Source organism: Myodes glareolus, chromosome 12 (assembly GCF_982192425.1).
Source record: "Myodes glareolus chromosome 12, mMyoGla1.1, whole genome shotgun sequence".
Taxonomy (NCBI): Eukaryota; Metazoa; Chordata; class Mammalia; order Rodentia; family Cricetidae; genus Myodes; species Myodes glareolus.
In genome coordinates, this window is record NC_142037.1 from 20,823,242 (window position 1) to 20,845,148 (window position 21,907).

The 21,907-nt window shown below is 42.3% G+C and overlaps 2 protein-coding genes across 2 annotated transcripts; both read right to left on the reverse strand.

Annotated features, from left to right (window-relative positions):
- Positions 1-1,128: 1,128 nt before the first annotated feature.
- Positions 1,129-3,864, reverse strand: LOC148120196 (mast cell protease 1-like). The gene is made up of 5 exons (XM_087912086.1): positions 3,775-3,864; positions 3,173-3,323; positions 2,501-2,636; positions 2,044-2,298; positions 1,129-1,670 (listed from the first exon to the last, which is right to left on the reverse strand). The coding sequence occupies exons 1-5, from the start codon at positions 3,827-3,829 to the stop codon at positions 1,524-1,526; spliced, it is 744 nt and encodes a 247-aa protein (XP_087768212.1). The 5' UTR covers positions 3,830-3,864; the 3' UTR covers positions 1,129-1,523.
- A 13,007-nt stretch (positions 3,865-16,871) lies between these two features.
- On the reverse strand, positions 16,872-19,775 carry LOC125395970 (mast cell protease 1-like). Its single transcript, XM_087912092.1, has 5 exons — positions 19,653-19,775; positions 19,057-19,204; positions 18,403-18,538; positions 17,946-18,200; positions 16,872-17,566 (listed from the first exon to the last, which is right to left on the reverse strand). Exons 1-5 carry the CDS (start codon positions 19,705-19,707, stop codon positions 17,402-17,404), a joined length of 759 nt encoding a protein of 252 aa, XP_087768218.1. The 5' UTR covers positions 19,708-19,775; the 3' UTR covers positions 16,872-17,401.
- Positions 19,776-21,907: the final 2,132 nt, after the last annotated feature.

Genomic DNA, 21,907 nt, shown 5'->3' on the forward strand with positions numbered 1-21,907 from the left:
TCGGGTTCCTGCTTCATGAAAGAGTCTACCAGACATTCTGCAGAATACAGAAGAAAATGACTGACTAACTGCCAATGTAGGCAGAATTGTCTTTGAAATTTTCTGCTTCATGGAAAAGTCTGCTGAATAATATGGGCCTGTGGGCTGAAGATGGGTGCCCCAATGGTACAGAAGAACTTTGAGTGACTGTCCAGGTAGCAAGATGTTTCTGTCAATTCTATAATTTTGGTAGATGCTTACAATGTACTTCCTGTTTACTTAAGTAATATTTAATTGTAATATAATTACAATTCTTGATGGAGATGAAGAATTTACAGTTATAGTTCTCCTTTGTTATGATAAAAATAAAGTAGATATAAATATTGTAACTGTAATTCTTATTTGATATGTGTTTTGTTATATGTAATTTTACTATGTTAATGTTAAAACCTTCCTTTTTGTTTAAACATAAAAGGGGAAATTGTGTAGGAGGTCCTTCTGTTTGTGTGTTGCTTTCATTAGTTAATGAATAAAGAAACTGCCTTGGCCTAGTTGATAGGGCAGAACTTACATAGGCAGGGAAGAAAGAACTGAATGCTGGGAGGAAGAGAGGCAGAGTAAGAAAGAGACATCATGGAACCACCAGAGACAGACATGCCAATTCTTTCCCAGTAAGCCACTACCATGTGGCGATATATAGATTGATAGAAATGGGTTAAATCAAGATGTGGAAGTTAGTCAATAAAAGGCTAGAGATAATGGGCCAAGCAGTGATTTGTATAATACAATTTTGTGTGGTTGTTTCAGGGCTAAGCTAACCAAGTGGCTGGGAAGAACAAGCAGGCCCTCTCCCATACAACAGCTAAGGTATTGGGATTTGTGGAAAGACGAGATAAGGACAAAGAGCGAGAAGAGAAGGAAGGATGGTGGAGGAAATTTCTCTGGATGTGAAACCTTACAGTACACACGTACATATGTGAGATAAAATTCAGTAACCAACAGTCACACACCCTGGACCAGGAAATCAGTGGTCAAGGTTGCTTTCTTGGCCAGAGACTATGGCCAAACAATTCTTCACTTGGCTTAGAGAGGGTCTAGGTGGGGGTGGGGGACCGACCTAGTTTGGAGCACACAATGGAGTCTCACAGCTTCTGAGGGTCACATCTTTATTGAGGTGCCTTACAGGGAACAATCACCAGAGCCTTGAGTACCTTTGAGATCCTCTCAGGGGCAGGCTGGGACAGGGTGGGCAAGGTTGGAAACAGTTGAGTACAGTTGAGGGTAGGTGGGGACAGGCTGTAAACAGTCTGGGGACAGGTTGGAGCAGGTTGAAAACAGTTTGGGGCAGGCTCATAAAGGTTTGGAGCAGGCTGGGGGTAAGCTTACATAGAATGGGCACAATGTGGGGACTAGCTGGAGACAGGCCGTGGGTAGTCTGCAATAGGCATAGTCAGGCTAGGGGCAGTCTGGGAACAGATTTTTGCACCCAGTGGGTAACAGAAGGGCTCTGGCTTGGAGAATCTGGCTCAGGCTGGCAAGGCTTTTCAGCTATATGCCCTTACGACTTCATTAACCCATCTCACATATTTGGAGATTCGGGTGAAGACTCCAGGGAGTTTTTCTTCTGCACGCCCATAAGATGCAATACCATGGACCACCCCAGCACAGACTAGAGGTCCCCCGGAGTCTCCCTGTAGGTTAGAAGAATGTGAGCAAAGATCACCTTCCATGAACTACAGGCCCCTCACCATAGCTAATCCCAGACCGCAGTGAGGACTTCTGTCTCCCTGGGAGCCATGAGTTAGGGCTTGAAATTTTTCTCCTGTCTTAACCCAATGCTTAGGTTGCCTCCCCTCACTCCCTTCTATTCTCTTCTAGAAGCCTGTGGGAAGGTTGCAGGCAGAGCTTGGAATGGAATTGAGACCTAGAGGGAGAATTGAAATTCCCAGAGAGCTAGCAGCCTAGAAACACAGGTGTTAGTCACTGCAGTGGAGAGATGGTTGGCCCACTCCCTCCTCTGACACTGTCTCTTGATGTGAGGAGGAGAAGTCAGTGTGCTCTTACCTTGTATGTTGTTCTCATAAATCCTGGAGTGCCGCCACAGACCTGGAAGTCATTGTTGTAATTCGAGTAGTATTTACAACCATCTTTTCCCGTGATTTGCAGTTTCACCTCCCTCAGTTTAACTGAAAATGGCCCTTTCACTCCAGTTTGTCCCCAGCCAGATGCCCAGCACAAGTTTCCATGTTTAACAAAGTCAGATGGGCTAGGCAAGGGAATTGTGGCCACATCAGGATTCAGCTGAGCTTTCCTCTGAAGCTGTGGGGGAAAGGAGAGAAGACATGGTTACCCAGAGAAGGATGCTGCCTCAGACATGGGTCCTTTCCCACCACCATGGTAAAGACATGGAATTCAGGGGTGGGTTAAGAGAAAATGAGCTGAACAAGAGACAGTTAAAAGGACTGAGCAGGAAGAGAGTTAAGGAAGGGAGAGTTAAAAGGGGCAAGAAAAATAATGGCACCTTCAACAACATGATATCATGGAGTTTGGTGTTGAAGTTGAAATGTGGGTAGACAATTTGTTTTTCAACTTTTATCTTCTGCTGTGTGAATTCTGTCTTGCTCACATCATGAGCCCCAAGAGTGACAATAATTTCTCTGTTGAAAGAGAAAAATAGGCAGTAAAAAGTGCTAGTCTCATGAGGAGGACTCATTTCAAGCAGAGGGACACCAGATCTTCTCTGTCCCAGAAAAGAGCCACTTGAGATCCCGATTGTACTTGAGACACAGCTCCCAGAACCACTGCCTTCCCAGAAGCAACATGCTCAGGAAAACACGGGACTGAAGATTGGCTCCCCCGCTTGCAGTATTTAGATCGAATCCATGGCTTTGCCTGTGGTAAGCAAGTGCTCTACCATTGAGTTACACCCCAGAGTTACACACTGAAAGCTCTGGTGACACCAGGACAAAAGAAAAGCAGCACTTTGTCCCAACTGGTGCCCTGCTTAAAGCTTTGTTCTCTGAAAATGAAAATAACAAAGAAAATGATCCAGTGGGTGGCTTTCTGTTTCCTTTGTCTTCCCATTATAAGTAGGAGCCCATCTGCAGATGAGCAGGACTGGGAACTTTCCTCAGACTCTGCCCCTTTGTGACTCTGGTTCATGCATTTCTCCACACAAAGAGGAGTCACCCACCTGCCTTTACAGTGCGCAGCTGTCATCACAAACTCTTCACATATGAGAAACCCTCCACATATAAAAGATGAATTATTGTCAGTGAGGATCTTCAGATAGGCCATGTAAGGGCGGGAGTGTGGTTTTGACTCCACACCACCAATAATCTCCTCTGAAACAAAGAACCCCGTGTCTCTGGTCACATATTTGCAGGACACCCCAAAACAGTGGCAGCAGAGGAAATGAGGCTAAAGCCGAGTGACTGCTCCCCATCACACCCCACCTCTCATGGGGTCAGGCCCCTCCAAGCATCCTCTGATTTTTCCTCCCTGTTGATCTTCCTCTTCATCCCTCCCTACCCACTATCATCCTACATTTCAGAACACAGTGGTCATTCATGTTTCTGATGCCAATTCATTTAGATAGTTCTTCGCCCCTCATCCTGTCTTCCTCAACACTGTTGGAAGGACAGAGAAGAGCTATCTATCAGAATCAGTATTTTTGATGAAATGATGTGAAGGAAAATTAATTTCTCATTCTTACTTAACTGAAGAGATTTCCCTTGGATGACATGTAAAGGATCCTGCCTATCAGAGGATAGAGAGAGAGAGAAAAAAACTCACCAGCTCCAGCTCCAGGAGGCAAGAGAAGGGCCAACAGGAAGAGTAGGGCCTGCATTTCCCACTGGTGCAGTCTATCCTCAGCCTCTGGTGTGTTTCTGTCTGGTCCCTGCTTTTATAGTTCCAAAGCAAGAGAAAGGGAGGGCTGGAAACCACCAAGTTGGCCTGGTCAAGCTTTATCTTCCTAATCAGAAATTCTCACGACTCTGCTTTCTGTTGCTGTTGAATCTGTAACCAGATCCTGAGAGTCCTGGTTCCTATGATGAGGTTCCTCCAAAGTTGATTCTCAGGCAGGACAGCAACACAAAGGATTGGGGATCTGTTTAGGGATGATGAACTCGTCCTTATAGACATCCAGGTTTGTTGTCAGCTTTGAGGTCCCTGTAGTGTATGTGTAATGATTCTCCTCTGTCACTGCTGCACAAACACAGGCACCTGTAGTGTCTGAAACACGGGTGTGACGGTGGACATTTCATTTCCAACAACTAGTTTGGGGCTGATTGAGCCTGATGGCCATCATTAGTGTAGACAATGGGGAGGGAACATCAGATTTATTCTAATAAGTAGCAGATGATAGAATGTGATTGAAAGAGAAGAAAGAATGAGGAGAGCTCATTGAACACACAGCATACCAGGCAGGACAGGCATCTTCAGATGGTGGTTCTCAACCTTCCTAATGCTCTGACCATTTAATACAGCTCCCTGTGTTGTTATATAGTTATATACTTGTGTAACAATAAAGTTATTTTCCTTGCCAATTCATAACTGTAAGTTTGCTACTGTTATAAATTGTAATGTGAATATTTGATATTTTACAATATATTCTGATTACACAGGATATGTGCTATGTAATCCCCCAAAGGGTCATGAAACCAGTTGAGAACTGCTGCTGCAAATACATGTTCTTATTTAGTCTTACTAGTAGTCCTTTTAGTGGATGTGACCATACACATTCATTAATGACTCAATGGACTCTCAGGAGATCATATAAGAGGAAGATCATACATTTAATTAGTTAGTTTCAGAAACTTAATGTTTTCAGTTCCTGTTGAATGAACAGAAAACATAATGGAATGCATAAAATACCACATATATGCACTGCATGGGATCTCAGGATTCCTATTTACACACTGCTTGATAACAGCATAATGTCTGTGCAGATCAGTATTTGAGACCGTACTTGGTGCTTTCATCATTTCACGTATCACTGGAAATCAAACACTGCTCTCAGATAAACAGAAACATGTCATTGAATACAAATTCTATTCTTGCTTATTTGATCACAAATTGAAATGTGGTGCATCTTGGAATAATTGATATATTGTTATATTTCTGTCTGTACTTTCTTTAGATCCCCCTGTTGGGAGCTGCAGATCCATGGCCCCTTGACTTTCTTTGCCTGCCTCAGACCCTTTACCTGCTAGAATGAACTGAGCAAAACACTTGTGCCTGCAGCTGCTCTGAGCAGGAGACCTTAATGACGGGGGTGGGGGGGTCTGGTGAGGCCTGCAGCTGAAAGATCCTGAGACCTGGATGTAGCTAAGGATCCGTATATAAGCTCCTCTGACCACAATAAAGTTGGCACTCTTGTATCAAGGATGACCCATGTCCCCGTGTCTCTGTCTGTCTGTCTGTGTTTTTAAGTCTCCGGGCTTAGCTCCCAGCTCGCATACCATCTTGTAGTGGCATGGGTGCTACAGGACCATCAGGTTTGCACACCCTCACTCTGAGTATAATGGTTTCCATTTTACAGGTAAGAAAATTGAGACTTAGCAAAATTTCACAGACATTAAATTCCAGAAGTTGGTCTCAATGCAGTTGCTGTTTGACTCCCTTCTAATAACTGTTCTTTGTGCCAGCCTGCTTTGCTTGACTGCAGAAACAAAGCAAGAGAAAGCAACCAGAAGACCCCTGAGGGGGTCAGTTTACCTGTCTACAAGCTCATCAAAGATGACCTTAGAACAGATCCCATGTGTTACAATGCACACATATGTTACACCATTCACATATGTTGTACCACTTATGTCTGCTGCACTGTTCATGTGTGTAACATCCCTCACATGTGAAACATCACTCATATGCATTATATTGCTCATGATGTTACACTGCTCACATATGTTACACCACTCATATAAACTTTCTCTCTGAATTGGACCCTGGGGAAAAGAGATCCTCATGGAAAGTAAGAACAGGGGACATTTTATGTTCACCAGTTAAGATGTAAGTTAAAGTTCTTACAGATGCTGTTGTAAGTGATAAGAAGTAGTAACTGTAGATGTGAAGTGATTAATTATGGCATGCAAGTATTGTTGCCACTTAGCCAATGTCAGCCATGGTTATCTACAATGCAAGACAAGGCATTGCGTGACCAAGCATTATAACCACAGATCACAAGAGTGTAAAGAGGTTAGCTCATTGTGTCTAAGTACTCAAGAACAGAGGCAAAGAAAATGAAGGACTTTGAATTGTGTTTTTGTCTAAATAAGGGTAAGGAACTTTTTTTAAGATAAAGGTAACTTATTCCTACAAATTTTTGAAGAAAAAAGTCAAGTAACTAGGTTAATGTAGCATCTCAATCAAGCAGTTGTGCAGACTCAAAACACTATGTGTTTCAATCAACTATACAGTTGGCATCAATATTCTCGAGTCTTGGAGCATTGAATAAAAAATATAGATCTGGTAAAAAAAAAAAAAAAGAGGTATTGATTACCATATGAAACCTCGATTAGTTGCAAGGCTTGGATCTGACCATCAGAAATCTTTGCATGATAGAGGCTGGGTACCCTTGAGGAAAGTTCTAGCCCCAATTTTGTATTTCTTTCCTCTGCTTCCTCAGAGATACAAGGGGCTGTCTAAGCAGAGTGATTGGATTATAGAAAAAAACAGAGAATTATTGTTTTTTTATTGTGCACAGGATCTGTCCTGATAGTACTTTGTAAAAAACCCCAAATTTTTCTGTGAAGCCCTAGTTAGGGGATAGGTTTTGAAGATGGCCCACATCCTGGTTCCCAAACAAACACTTTCTCCAGTTCCTGAATACAGAAATAGGAGAGTCATGGTCACCAAATGTCATCATTCCTGTAGTTGAACCCACCCGTACTATACAGTAAGTGTACAGCTGACAGATCTGTTAGACTAATCCCTGGGAGTATGGACACTCTGCCCAATTTTTTGCAGAGCTGAACTAATACCTGTCTTTTGGATAAGTTACTGTGAATTCTGTAGAAACCTTGTGGAATCATGGCATTTCTCCCTTCTGTAATATCCCAGCAGTGTATAAACCTGACTTTTCCTGTAGGGCAACCAAATACCTGATATAGATATGAATAATTTGCTTCGGTGTAGATTTTAAGGTCAATTTTGTTATATGTATATGTATTTCTGATCTTGATTAAGGTATTGTGATTGTGTAGTTCATTTTAAAAATGTAATGTATAATTAGGAAGTATAGGTTGTTAATGGATAATCATCGATAATAGTCAAGCTTGTAGTCATGTTAGTTAGATTTCCTAGATATATAGAGATATATTTCAGTTAGATAGGCATTCTTCATATTTTTTAAAGACTACAGAATATGGCATTTTAAATGTTTTAATAACTTAGGGCTTTTCATGACAATGGTGCTCCTGGCAGCACCAATCTACTTCAAGAGGAAGATGGGCATTGAAGAGGCTCCTTATGGAATTTGATAGCCATTTGGGCAAGAAACTGCTCTTGCCTGGACTGTTGCATAAACTGGACATGAAGAATCCGCAGAGAGAGGACTGCTGAACTTGCCTAAAGGTGAGTTAATCTTTTGGAGTTCCTGATTCATGAAAGAGTCTGCGAGACATTCTATAGGACACAACAGATAGTGACTGAACTGTCTTTTAAATTTCCTGCTTCATGGAAAAGTCTGGTGGATACTGCAGTCTGTAGGCTTAAGATGGATGCCCCAATGGTACAAAAGAACTTTGGGTGACTGTCCAGGCAGCGAGATGTCTCTGTCATTTCTAGAGTTTTGGAAGTTGCTTATTTCTTGCTTAATTAGGTAATATTATATCCTTCTGGAGTCTTTGATGAAGTTGAAGAATAAATAGATAGTTTTTGTTTTCCTTAGTTATGATAAAAGAGAATAGATATAAATATTATAACTGTAATTCTTGCTTGATAACTGTTTTGCTATATGTAATTTTACTATGTTAAAGTGAAAGCTTTTCTTTTTTGTTTATACAGAAAAAGGGGAAATGATATAGGACAGTCTTCTATCTATCTGTTTCTTTCATTGGTTAATTAATAAAGAAAACTGCCTGGCCTGAAAGGTCAGAACATAGGTAGGCGGGGAAGACAGAACAGAATTGTGGGAGAAAGAAAGCAGAGGCAGAGAGCCGTAGCCATGAAGCTGCCAGGTCAGACATGCTGAATCTTTCCCGGTAAGCCACGACCTCGTGGTGGCATACAGATTATTAGAAATGGGTTAGTCAAGATGTGAGAGTTAGCCAATAAGAGGCTGGAGATAATGGGCTAGGCAGTGTTTAAAAGAATACAGTTTCCGTGTAATTATTTCAGGTGTAAACTAGCCTGGGAGCCAGGATCCTGGCAGGAACGCAGCCCGCCGTGCCGTTCCTTTTACAAATACTTCTCCCCACATAGTGAAGCCCTGGTGTGAAAATATTCACTCAGTCAAGCCTTTGTTATCATAGCAAAAATCTACATAGTACCCCACAACTTTACTGACAGTACTTACTGATAAGAAAAGAGCCCCAAACAGGAGACAGGTGGTTGTCTGCTCTAACAGCAGACTCAGGAAGGTGTGATCTACTGGTCTTCTGCTCTACCTTAACAAACTACTAATATTCTGTATTTACCCATCACCTTGGTTTCAATTAATATAAGCTAGGAAGTGAACTGTTTATACAGAGAAAAGACCTAAGTCACTAAAATCAGATTCAGAAAGAAAAATTCTGACTTGAGAATCAAAAGGAAAGTCCAAAAAGAGTTTTCTTTTAACTCAACCAGCTAGATGCTGACACAAATCAGGCACCTTGCCTCCCTCCCAGGCCCTTGCTATGGCTGCCAATGCTGGGTTCTCAGCTGCCTAAGGGCTTTACAGCCACTCCCCCTTGGAGACATAAGGCACCTTCTTGCCAGATCATGGCTTTTTGTAATTCTGTGAAATGCATGCTTGATACTATTGTAACCATCTATGAAATTGCTAACTTATCTGCATGCCTATATAAACTGACAGCTTTGTGGATAGCAGCCCTTCTTTTCCCCTACCCTGCTCCTTCTTTTCTTCTTCCCCCAAGAAATAAAGAAACATTCAGGGAAAACCTGCTGGAGTCAGTCTGTTTGTTCTACCCCTAAGATTCCTTTACTCAGCCAGTTTTCACCTGCTATAGTGAATCTTTCTGGACCCTGGAGGTTTAAATGGGTTTATTCCTGTAGGAGCCAGCCATAAGCTAAATATGAACAGATCACCCAAAGGAAGTTTTTCATTTCCAACTATTATCACCTACCAGTGTACTTTAATAGATAAGTTTAATAGAGGCCTGAGTCTCAGTAGTTTATTCTGAAACAATATCTGGTTGCAGGAAGAACCACTAGCTGAGATTACCTGACCAACACCCAAGAACAGACCATCCAGAGGAAATGCCTAATATTCTAACCACTGTAGATAGGACCACCTGCCAGCACACACTCACCAGGACACCCCTAGACATATGTCAGCCAATCAGAGATCATAAACCTCAGAAAACCCTCACCCCACCTTTACTACTATAAAAACACAATTCTAACTGAGCTCGGGGCTCTTCGTTTATTCCAATATGTTGGACATGCAGAGAGATCGAGTTTGCAAACTTGCATAAAATAAAGGCTTTTTTATTTTATATACAGGGCTCATTCTCCTTGTTGGCTTTTGGGGGGACTTTGCAGATTTGGGCATAACAATCCCCAAAGTAAACCTCAATATGTAGTGGATGCCTGATTCAAGAAGTGACCTTACAGAAACTAGTGGAAAATGCCACAACTGCTTCTACCAACCAAAAAGGCAACCAGGGCAATGTTATCCATGAAGTTGTCCAGAGGTCAGTTCAATGAAGCATTATTGAATATGGGAGAAAAAGTGATTCCCACTTTAGCTCTTTCTAGCACATCAACTTGCATCTTATTGTGGGTTATTGTAAACTTAACCAGGTGGCAACAACAGCTGTAGTTGCACTTGGTGTAAGATTTATTGTTGTTGCAAATGATACATCCCCTGCAGCTATCAATTTGTGGAAAACCTCAATGTGCATTGCTAGGAACAGTAACATCTACTGCAGCAAGCCCAATTATGTTACACTGATGGTATCATGCTCATTGGACTTGGCCTGAAGGAGGTAGCAACAACTGTAAACACCTTGGGAAGAAGCATTCTTGCCTCAAAGTAGGAAATAAATCTAAAAGTTATAAGATAACCTTTTTGTAAACAACACTCCTTCAGTTGGTTTAATAGAGCACTGAACTGTCAGTGCTAAGCAAGAGAAGATAGATAGACTTCCAGGAAGAGATAGGAACTCTATGAAGAAGAGAGGAGGGGATTCACCAGGAGACAAGGGGAAGACAAATGTATAGTATGGAGAAAAGGTAATGAACAGAGATTAATATAAAGGATTAATTCAAGTTTTCATAAATTGTTGGAAACAAGCCTGAGTTAGGGCTAAGCTTTCATAATTAATAAAAGTCTCTGTGTCATTATCCAGGGGTTGGAGGCCAAAGAAAGTCCAGCTGCACTAAAATATTGATTTCAGAAAAGTATCCACGGTTTCAATGATCATTAATTAATATGTCCAGTGGTCCCTTCCTAAGTGAAGTTTCTGTATCTGGCTTCTCCATCCCCAAAGAGGTAAAATCTTCACTCGGTATCTGGATGGAATGTTGATAGAGAAAGAATGCTCACACCTAGCTTATGGATGACTCCCTGTGACAGGCTAGTGTCTCTTGAGTGTGAATACTTGGAATAATACAGTCTTACTTGATGGTGTCCTGGAAGATAATGATATACAGAAGTTCAAACCTAAAATTAAAGAATCCCCACACTTCTAGGGGAATACCTCCTAATCTGTTATTATAGTACCAAGTAATAACCAAATTTATTTTTTATTAACTCCCCTTTTCTTTGGGGCAGTGGTAGATTTTTGTGCAGTTGTAGTAATAACTAGAGTCATCTTGACTTTTATCTTTCTCTGATAGAAAGATTTAAATTTAGAATTTCTTTTTAGAAATTTTATACAGGAAAAAATTGTGTTTATAGCATTATTGTGCCTTCTCTCCCCCCAAATTCCTTTCATGTTCCCCTATTCTCTCTTTAATGCAAGACCTCTTCTTCAAATTGTAGTGGTGGTGGTGGTGGTGGTGCTGGTGGCAATGGTGTTGGTACTTTTGTTTAGGGTTAACCACTTGTGATTGAAGAACTTCTCAGGGTACTGGTTCACAGAGAAATTAACTTCTTCCTCTTCATCTAGTGCGGAGGTCTCATAAATATTACACCATCCAAGTTTTCATGTCCACTGTTGGTGTTACTATACAGTTCATATGTAGGCAACATTTTGTTGAAAGTCCTAGACACAGCTTCTCTTTCACATCTAGGAAATACTAATTGGATCCATCTGGACCTGAGTTTTGAGCATGGCAATAGATATGGATCTCTTTTCATTCTTCGGCTTGTTGCTACCTAGTTATGCCAGCACCATTTGGTGAATATGCTATCTTTTCTCCATTTTATATTTTTAGCTTCTTTGTCAAAAATCAGGTGTTTGTAGGTATGTGGATTGATATTTTGGTCTTCTGTTCAATTCCATTGCTTCTCCTGTCTGTTTTTATGCCAAACCAGGCTGTTTTCAGTACTGTAGCTCTATAGTAGAGCTTGAAGTCAAAGATGGTGATGCCTCCAGAAGTTCCTTTATTGTACAGAATTGCTTTGGCTATCCTGGGTTTTTTGTTTTCCATATAAGTTATTGATCTTTTGAGGTCTCTGAAGAATTTTGCTGGGATTTTGATGGGGATTGTATTGAATCTGTAGATTGCTTTTAGTAAGATTGCTGTTTTTACTATGTTAATTCTACTTACCCAAGAGCATGGGAGATCTTTCAACTTTTCTGGTGTCTTCTTCAAATTTTCAAATGGCTGAAAGATACCTAAGAAAATGCTCAATATCTGATGTGTGCTGTGATTATCATTAATGAATAAAGAAATTGCCTTACCCTGTTGATAGGGCAGAAATTAGGTAGGCAGGGAAGACAGAAATGAATGCTGAGAGGAATAAGGGCATAGTCAGAGGGACACTATTTAGCTGCCACTGCCAGAGATAGACATGCTGAAACATTGCTGGTAGGCCATGACCTCATGATGATGCACAGATTAATGAAAATGGGTTAAATTAATATGTAAGTGTTAGGCAATAAGAAGTTAGAGCTAATGGGCCAAGCAGTGATTTAATTAATACAATTTCTGTGTGATTATTTTGGGTGTAAGCTAGCCAGGTGGCCAGAAAGAACAAGTGGCTCACTCCTCTGCAACAAACATCCTTAGCTATTAGAGAAATGCAAATTAAAACAACTCTGAGATCCCATCTTGCACCTGTAAGAATGGCCAAGATCAAAAACACTGATGAGAGCTTATGCTGAAGAGGATGTGGGGTAAGGGGAAAATCCCCTCCATTGCTGGTGTGACTGCAAATGTATACAGCCACTTTAAAACTCAGTATGGTGATTTCTCAGAAAATTAGGAAACAATCTACCTCAAGACCCAGCAATACCACTTTTGGGTATATACCCAAAGGAAACTCATTCATACCACAAGGACATGTGCTCAACTATGTTCATAGCAGCATTATTTGTCATAACCAAAACCTGGAAACAACCTAGATACCCTCAATGAAAGAATGGATAAAGAAACTGTGATACATTTACACAATGGAGTGCTACACAATGGGAAAAAATAATGGTAACTTGAAATTTGCAGGTAAATAGATGGATCTAGAAAAAACAATATTGAGTGAAGTAACTCAAACCCAGAAAGTCAAATATAATATGTACTCACTCAAAAGTGGCTTTTAGACATAAAGCAAAAAAAAAAACAGGCTACAATTCACAATTGTATAATTCCAGAGAACCTAGACAACAAAGAGGACACTTGGAGAGACACAGATTAATCTAAATAGGAAAAAGAAAAAGACAAGATCTCCTGAGTAAATTGGGAGCATGGGAGTCATAAAACGAGGGAGAATGGGAGGGTATGGAAGAGAGAAGAGTGGTAAAAACAATAAAAATAAAAAATATGCAATCTAAATAAACACATAGATCCTATATTGTCCCGACCAGCAGGAAACGAACCAGAATCCCTGGTAACCTGGAAGAGAGAGGAATGGAGGGGCAAGAGACACAAGAAATGGACCACAAGTCTGTATTTCTGATCAAACTGCCAAGTTTATTTTTTTCTCAGGAACATTTATATAGCAAACAGGCAGGGAGGAGGATAGGATACTGGAATGTCAGGTCTGGAGACATCCCCTATCTGATAGGAAGAGATTGTTTTCATTCCAACGTAATCAATAAAGCATGCCTTCGGAGACAGACAGGTGATGACATCGGCTGCAGGGCATTAATCAAGTCTAGCTTCTTTTTTGTCCCACATCATGAGAGACTTGGTTTTTCTGCACCGTTAGCTTCTTTTTTTCCCTGAAGATAAATTTTTGGTCATCCCCTAACTTGTAATTTCCTTGGTCTGAAGATTCACCTCTTATACTGACTCTTGGGATTTGTTTCCACTTTTGCAAGGCTAGGGTGAGAAGCTGATGCCCTCCTCTACTGTTGGTTGAGTTTGTTTCTCCTGCCTCACTGGATGTCTGATGCTAGGGGTACATGGTGAGGTTTCATAAAACTGTCCTGCACATCACTCCTACAGCAGCCACCATAGGCAAAACCTTCTTATCTGCATATTTCCCTTGCTGACCTCATGAGATGGTGGTGATTCTCTCATTCCCATGGGTCATTGGGCAAGACGCTATAGTCCCCATTCACCATAACTGTGAATGTGGTTGTGTTCAGGTTCTTGATTTTGGAGTTGCTTGACCAGCAACTGATCCTTTGACACTACGAATCCGTGTGTTGTGACTTGTTCTGTAGTGGTGTGTCCTTTCTGAAAGCACTTCAGGTTCTCAAGTGTGACCTCAACCCAGCTCTCAGGAGTTTCCATCTGTCCCACTATTACCATGGGCCAGGCTGCAGGGTGGGGCAAACACCCTCTCCAACATTCAGTAGTATAGTTCCAGGGAAGAAGAATTGTCCCAAGTCCATGTTGTCCTTAGACTTAAAGACACAGTGTGGCCCCCAGCAGCAGGTTACTGTGTATTCACATCTCCTGAGAAAACAGAACACACAGCTACTGTCTCTGCTCTCTATTTCACCCCATTGAGACTTTTGTGCTAGCCAAGGGTGGTGGAGCATGCTTGTAGTCCCAGCACTAGGGAGACTGAGGCAGAAAGATTATGATTTGGAGGTCAATTTGAGCTATGGAGTGAGACTATGCCCAAAGCAAACAAATTGAAACCAAAATGAAAAAAAAAAAGAAAAGAAAACCTATCATTTAATTACACAACTATAAACAAGAGTTAGAAAAAAACAAAACAAAACAAAAAATCCAAAGTCACCCTTCTAACTATAATCTTACCCAGATTCTTTGTTTTTTTTTTTTTAAAGATCCTTCCAGGTTGTTTAATTCACACATGCTTCATTTTCCATGCAGTTAAAGTTTATAGCAAGTCTTGTACCTTGAAATCTATACTGATACTGATCAGAGATGAAGCAGGAAACCAGATGTGTGGACTGGCAGACAGTGAGGGAGGTGGAGATGCTCAGTTCCTGGTCGGGGTTGGTAGTGGCAGCAATTTTTTTTAATTGGAAAATATTTGTACTTTTATTTAACATATCAGTCCCAGGTCCTACTCCCTCCACTCCTCCCATCCTCTCCACAATTCTCCCCCCCACACACACACACACACATCGACTCCCCAAAGAGGGCAAAGCACATTGCTCCAAGGAAAAACAAAATCCCTCCCCCATTATGCCCAGGCTGAGCAAGGTGTCCATCCAGAGAGAATGGTTTCCAAAAAGGCAGTACAACCAGAAGGAACAAATCCTGGTACCACTGCCAGTGGCTCTGCAGTCTACCCCAGTCATACAACTGTCACCCACATTCAGAATGCCTCGTTTGGTCCTAAGTTGGTTGCTTCCCTGTCAGGCCAGAGTTGATGGGCTCCCATTAGCTCAGGTAAGCTGTCTCAGTGGGTATCCCTACCATGGTCTTGACCTCTTTGTTTATATTCTCAATCCTCCCACTCTTCAGTTAAACTGTGAGAGCTCAGCCTAGTGCTCCACTGTGGGTCTCTGTCCCTGTCTCCATTAGTTGCTGAATGAAGGTTCTATGGTGACACTTAAGGTAGTCATCAATCTGACTGCTGAGCAAGGCCAGTTCGGGCACCCTCTCCAATATTGTATATGGTCTTAGCCTGGGTCATCCTTGTGGAATCCTAGGATGTTTTCTAGTTCCAGGTTTCTTGCTAGCCCCACAATCAAGATATAATTTTTCTTGCTCTCTGTCTCTGTCCTTCCCACATCTCAACTATCCTATTCCCTCGAGTTCTCCTCCCCCATGTCCCTTTCATCACCTCTTTCACTTTGGCACTCCATTTTCCACCACCCCCATGCTCCCGATTTTGTCAGGAGACCTTGTCTCTTTACCCCTTACCAGAGGTATATGTTTCTACTAGGGTTCACCTTGTTACTTAACTTCTCTAGCATCATGAACTATAGGCTTGTTATCCTTTGCTTTACAGCAAGTATCCACCTATGAGTGAGTATATACCATGTTCTTATTTCTGGATCCGGGTTACCTCACTCAGGATGGTTTTTTCTGGTTCCACCCATTTACATGCAAATTTCAGGATGTCATTGTTTTTCACTACTAAGTAGTACTCCATTCTCTAAATGTACCCTATTTTCTTTATCCATTCTTCCCTGAAGGGGCATTTAGGTTGTTTCCAGCTTCTGGCTATTATAAATAATGATGCTATGTGCATAGTTGAACAGATGTCATTGTAGTATCATGGAGCATCCTTTGGGTATATGCCCAGGAGAGGTATTGTTAGGTCCTGAGGTAAGTTGATTCCCAATTTTCTGAGAAACCACCATACTGATATCCAGAGTGAATGTACAAATTTACTTTCCCAAGGGGCAAGCCCATCATATTCAGTACAACGGAGGAATAACAGACCTCATGTGAGATCTCAACTTCAGACTCCACAGCACCCTACAAATAATGCACTGTTAGCCTGAGCTAAAGACAATGGAGGCTTTACAACTAAGAGGAGGGCAGGCAACTTAGAAGTTGAAATAACATAGACATTCTGCTTCTGAAAAACTAGAAGTCCCCACGCCATCTTTGAAGAAAATGACAGTTGTATTTGGATGCCTTAGAAACAGGTCTAGAGCCACATCCATACTTCAGTTCTTGAGGACCTCTTTTCACCCATGGCTACTTCTGCCTCACCTTAGGCTCCAGAAAGCTTCGATACTCCCCTGTTGTGACTGCTGAAGCCTCAGATACATTCCAAGTTCTTCTGAGGTCAGCCTTTCCTCTAGCTACAGGTGCAACGCTGGGAGGATGGTGATGGTGGGTCAGGTGTTGGGGACACAAGCTATCAACAGCCGTCTCTGAGCTAGACATGGCAATGTGTTATGATGTGTGGAAGAAATTTCGTGGCTAAGGCATTGCGATTTGTGGAAAGAAGAGATGAGGACAAGGAGAGAGAAGAGGAGAAGGAAGGACAGTGGAGGAAACAGCAGAACAGTGCAAATTACTCTGGATGTGAAATCTCACAGTACGCACGTGTATATGTGAGATATTATTCAGTAATCCACAGTGGCACACCCTGTGTCAGGAAACCACTGGTCAAGTTTACTAACTTGGCTAGAGAATATCACCCAACAACTCTTTTTTTTTCCTTATTTATTTAAAGAATTTCCACTTCTTCCCCTACTCCCAATACCCTCCCGCTCCCGCTCCCTCCATTCCCTCTCCTCCTCCCTCACCATTCCCTAGAGCAGTCAGGGTTTCCTGCCCTGTGGGAAGTTCAAGTTCCTCCCCCCTCCCTCCAACTCTTAACTCAGCTTAGAGAAGTTCTACCTGTGGGTGAGGGACTGAGTTAGTTTATGCAGTGTGGAGTCTCAGAGCTACTGGAGATATCATCTTTATTGAGGTGCATTACAGGGGACAGTTAATCACCAGAACCTTGAGTATCTTTAAGGTCCTCTTAGAGAAAAGCTGTGACAGGGTGGGAACAGTCAGGAGACACATTGGGGGCATGCTGGCACGGGCTGGGAACAGGTTAGGATGGACTAGGGCAGTTGGGGTACACGTTGAGAAAGGCTGGGGACAGTCTGGGGACAGGTTGGAACAGGCTGAGGACAGGCTGGGGTCAGGATCATACAGGCTGGACACAGGCTGCTGTTAGGCTGGAACAGGCTGAGTTAGACTAGAGGCAAGTCTGGGGACAATTTTTTTTTTCATTCAGAAGGTAACAGAAAAGCTCTGACTTGAAGAATCTGACTCAGGCTGACAAAGCTTTTAAGCTATGTTCCTTTATCACTGCATTAACCCAGGACACATATCCAGAGGTTCTGGTAAAGACCGCAGGGGGTTTTGCATCAGGACGTCCATATGATACAATACCATGGGCCACCCCAGCACAGACTAGAGGTCCTCCGGAGTCTCCCTGTAGGTTACAAAATAAGCAGAGACTGAGAACAGACCACTTTCCCCCAACTACAGACCCCTCACAATAGCTAAACCCAGAGTGAGGTAAGGAGTTCTGGCTCCCTGTGAGCCATGAGTTAGGGCTTGAAATTTTTCTCCTGTCTTCACACAATGCTAACGTTGTCCCCCTCACTCCCTTCTATTGCATTCCAGAACCCTGGGGGAAGGTTATAGGAAGGGCTTGGAAAGGGTATGAGACCTAGAGGGAAAACTGCATTTTCAAGAAGACTAGGAGCAAAGAACACAGGTGTAGGCCAATGCAGTGGAAAGATGATTGACCCACTCCCTTCGCTGACACTGTCTCCTGATGCGGGGAGGGAAAATATGTCAGTCCTCACCTCAAACACTGATTGTATGTTTCCTGGACGGCCCACACAGACCTGGAAGTCATCTGTGTAATTCGAGTAGATCTTACAAGCTTCTTTTCCCATGATTCTCAGTGTCACCTCCCTCAGTTTGACTGACAATGGTTCTTTCACTCCAGTTTTGCCCCATCCAGCTGCCAGGCACAGACGTCCAGGTTTAATAGAGTCACGTGGACTAGGAAGGAGAATTTTAGCCACAGCAGAAGTGATCTTAGCTTTTCTTTGAAGCTGCGGAGAGGAAGGAGAGAAGGCATGGTAACCCAGAGAAGGATGATGTCTTGGGCATGGGTCCTTTCCTACTGGTTTGGTAAAGACAAGGAATTCATGGTTGAATTCTGAGGAAATGGGTTGAACAAGAGAGAATTTAAAGGCCTGAGACAAGAAAAGAGTTAAAGAAGGAGAGTTAAAAGGGCTGGAAAAATAATGGCACCTTCAGCAGCATGATGTCATTGAGGTGAGGATACACGTTGTACTGTGGGTGAACGATTTGCTTTTCGACTTTTATCTTCTGCTGTGTGGGTTCTGTCTTGCTCACATCATGAGCCCCAAGAGTGACAATAATTTCTCTGTTGAAAGAAAAAGAGGCAGTAAAAGTGCTGGTCCCAAGAGGAGGACTCATTTCAAGCAGAAGGACACCAGGTCTTCTCTATCTCACAGCAGAGTCACTTGAGAGATGCCAATTGTACTTGATATGAAGCTTCGAGGACCACAGACTTCCCAGTAGCTATGAGCTCAGGAAAACCCAGTGCTGAGAACTGGCTCTGCCTTCTAGTATATGGCCTGAACCCATGACTTTGACAGGCATCCACTGGAGTCACACACCAGCACAGAGCTAAGAGCTCTGGTGACACCAGGACAAGAGGTAAGCGGCACTTTGTTCCTAACAGAAACCAGCTTAAAGCTCTGTCCTTTGAAAATGGAGTTGACACAGAAAATTGTTCAATGAATGGCTTTTCATTTCCTTTGTCTTCACATTATAAGTAAGAGTCCATCTGGAGGTGAGCAGGGCTAAGACCTTTCCTCAGGTCCCTGCCCCTTTGTGACTCCAGTTCGTGCATTTCTTCACACAAAGAGAGTCACCTACCTTCCTTTACAGTGAGCAGCCGTCATCACAAATTCTTCATTTATGAGAAACCCTCCACAGTCGCTAGTGGTAACTCTGTCAATGATCTCCAGATGGGCCATATATGGGCAGGAGTGTGGTTTTGACTCCACAGCACCAATAATCTCCTCTGAAACAAAGAACGCCATGTCCTTGGTCACATATTTGCAGGACACCCCAAAACAGTGGCAGCAGAGGAAATGGGGCTAAAGCTGAGTGACTGCTCCCCACCACACCCCACCTCTCATGGGGTCAGGCTCCTCCAAGCATCCTCATCTTTCCTCCCTGTTGATCTTCCTCCTCAGCCCTCCCTATCCACCATCATCCTACATTTCAGAACACAGTGATCATTCATGTTTCTGATGCCAGTTCATTTAGATAGTTCTTCACCCCTCATCCTGTCTTCCTCAACACTGCTGGAAGGACAGAGAAGAGCTGCCTATCAGAACAACATGTATTCTGATGAAACAAGGTGAAGGGAAAATATTTTTTCATCCCTCCCTGACTGAAGAGAATTTCTGGAAGACACAAGGAAGACCATGCTTATCAAAGGATATGAAGGAACAGACCAAACTCACCAGCTCCAGCTCCAGGAGGCAAGAGAAGGGCCAACAGGAAGAGTAGGGCCTGCATTTTCCCCCTGGTGCAGTCTATCCTCGGTCTCTGCTCTGTGCCTACCTGGTCCCTGCTTTTATACTTCCAAAGCAGGAGAAAGGGAGGGCTGGAAACCACCAACTTGGCCTGGTCAAGCTTTTGCTTCCTAATCAGAAATTCTCATGACTCTGCTGTTGTTGAATCTGTGACCAGATCCTGAGAGTCCTGGGTCCTGTGATAAGGTGTCTTCTCCACCCTCCAAAGCTGATCCTCAGAGACAGACAGCAACACAGATCCTGGGGGACCTGTTCAGGGATCAGCCAGTTTATTGTAGATTTCAGGTCCCTGTAGTGTATGTGTAATGATCCTCCTCTGTCGTTGTTGCACAAACACAGGCATCTGCGGTGTGTGGAACATAAGGGTGTGAGTGTGTACATTTTACTTACAAAGCCTGCGGTGGGCTCTTTGAGCCTGATGGACTTCACATGTGTTGTCAAGGGGGATGGTTTCTCGGATTCATTTTAATGAGTAGTAGATGATAGAATGCGGTTGAGAAGGAAGAAAGAATGGGGAGAGTGTATTGAATATACAGATACCAGGTAGGATGGACACCGTCAGATGGTAGTTCTCACCCCTCCTAATGCTGTGAGCCTTTAATGCTGCTCTTCATGTTGTGATGAAATCCAACCATAAAATTATTTTTGTTGCTACACATAGTTAGTTTCAGAATCCTATGGATTTCAGTTCCAGTGGGACGAACAGAAAACACCTCTGAAGACATAAACTACCACATCTATGGTCTCTATGGGATCTCAGGGTTTCTGTCTATACACTGAGAGCCGTATGTGCTTGATAACAACATAGCATCTGTACAGATCAGTATTTGAGGCCGTACTTGGTGCTTTCGTTATTTCATGTATCACTGGAAGTCAAATAGTGCTCTCTCAGCTGAACAGGAACATATTCTTGATTAGAAATTTTATACTTGATTATTTGATTACAAGCTGAAATCCTATGCATCTTGGAACAATTGACATATCATTACATCTCTGGTCTCAACTTTATTTAGATCCCATACACCCTGAGTATAACTGTTTCCATTTTACAGATGAGGAAATCAAGCCTTAGATAAATATCAAAGTCATTAAATACTAAAAGTTGATCTCAATTCAGTAGCTGCTTAACTCAATTCCATTAACTCTTCTTCATGCCTGCTTTGCTTGATTGCAAAAACAAAGCAAGAGCAAGCAAGCAGAAGGATCCTGAGGGGGGTCAGTTCACCTCTCTACAAGCTAAGTGATGACCTTAGAACATATTCCGTGTGTTACACTGTACACATATGTTATATGTTATACGGCTCACATATGTTGCACCGCTCACGTATGTTAGGTTGCTCACATGGGTTACACCATTCATGTATGTTGCACTACTCCTGCATGCTGAACCACTCACATAGGAAGCACTGCTCATATATGTTATATTGCTTAGGTATGTTGTACCGCTCCCCTCTTATGCACAGCTCAAATGTGTTATATCACGTATATATTGTACACTGATCACATACATTACACCACAAACATGTGCTACCACACTCATGTAGGCTTCCCCTCTGGATTGGACCCTGCAGAATAGAGATCCTCACTGAACCTAAGAACAGGGGGCCTTTCCTGTTCACCAGTCTAGACATTGTTAAAGATCTCACAGATGCTGTTGTAAATGAAAAGAGGCGTGACACGATTATTTATGGCATGCAGAGTATTGTTGCCACTTAACCATTGTCGGACATGGTTATCTGCATTGAAAGATAAGGCTTTGCGTGACCAAGCAGTATAACCTCAGAGCATAAGAGTATAAAGTGGTTAGTTCATTTTGTCTAAGTACTCAAGAACAGAGGCAAAGAAAATGAAGGGCTTTGGATAGTGTTTTGTCTAAATAAGGATGAAGAATGTTTTTAAAACAAAGGTAATTTATTTTGAGGAATTTTCAAAGAATAGAATATCATGTAATTGGATTAACATAGCATCCCAAATAAGCACTTGTCCACAAGCAAAGACTATATGTCTCAATCAGCTATACAGTTGGCATGAACATTCTGGAGTCTTAGAGCTTGGAAGAAAAATTCTAGATCTGGAATAAAAAGAGTTATTAATTATTGTACAGAGCCTCAACAAGTTCCCAAGATTGGGCCTGAACATCAGATCTCCATGCATGATAGAGACTGAGAGCCCTTGAAGAAAAT

Bases quoted from the DNA above. Each gene is read 5' to 3' on its own strand.
- LOC148120196 (XM_087912086.1), bottom strand. From the start codon at position 3,829: ATGCAGGCCCTACTCTTCCTGTTGGCCCTTCTCTTGCCTCCTGGAGCT. The intron at 2,299-2,500 runs GTGCCATTATTT...TTTCCCCCACAG, and splicing joins ATGATATCATGTTGTTGAAG to CTTCAGAGGAAAGCTCAGCT. The intron at 1,671-2,043 runs GTAAGAGCACAC...TCTAACCTACAG, and splicing joins TTATGAGAACAACATACAAG to GGAGACTCCGGGGGACCTCT.
- LOC125395970 (XM_087912092.1), bottom strand. From the start codon at position 19,707: ATGCAGGCCCTACTCTTCCTGTTGGCCCTTCTCTTGCCTCCTGGAGCT. The intron at 18,539-19,056 runs GTAGGTGACTCT...TTCTTTCAACAG, and splicing joins GCTGCTCACTGTAAAGGAAG to AGAAATTATTGTCACTCTTG. The intron at 17,567-17,945 runs GTGAGGACTGAC...TGTAACCTACAG, and splicing joins ACATACAATCAGTGTTTGAG to GGAGACTCCGGAGGACCTCT.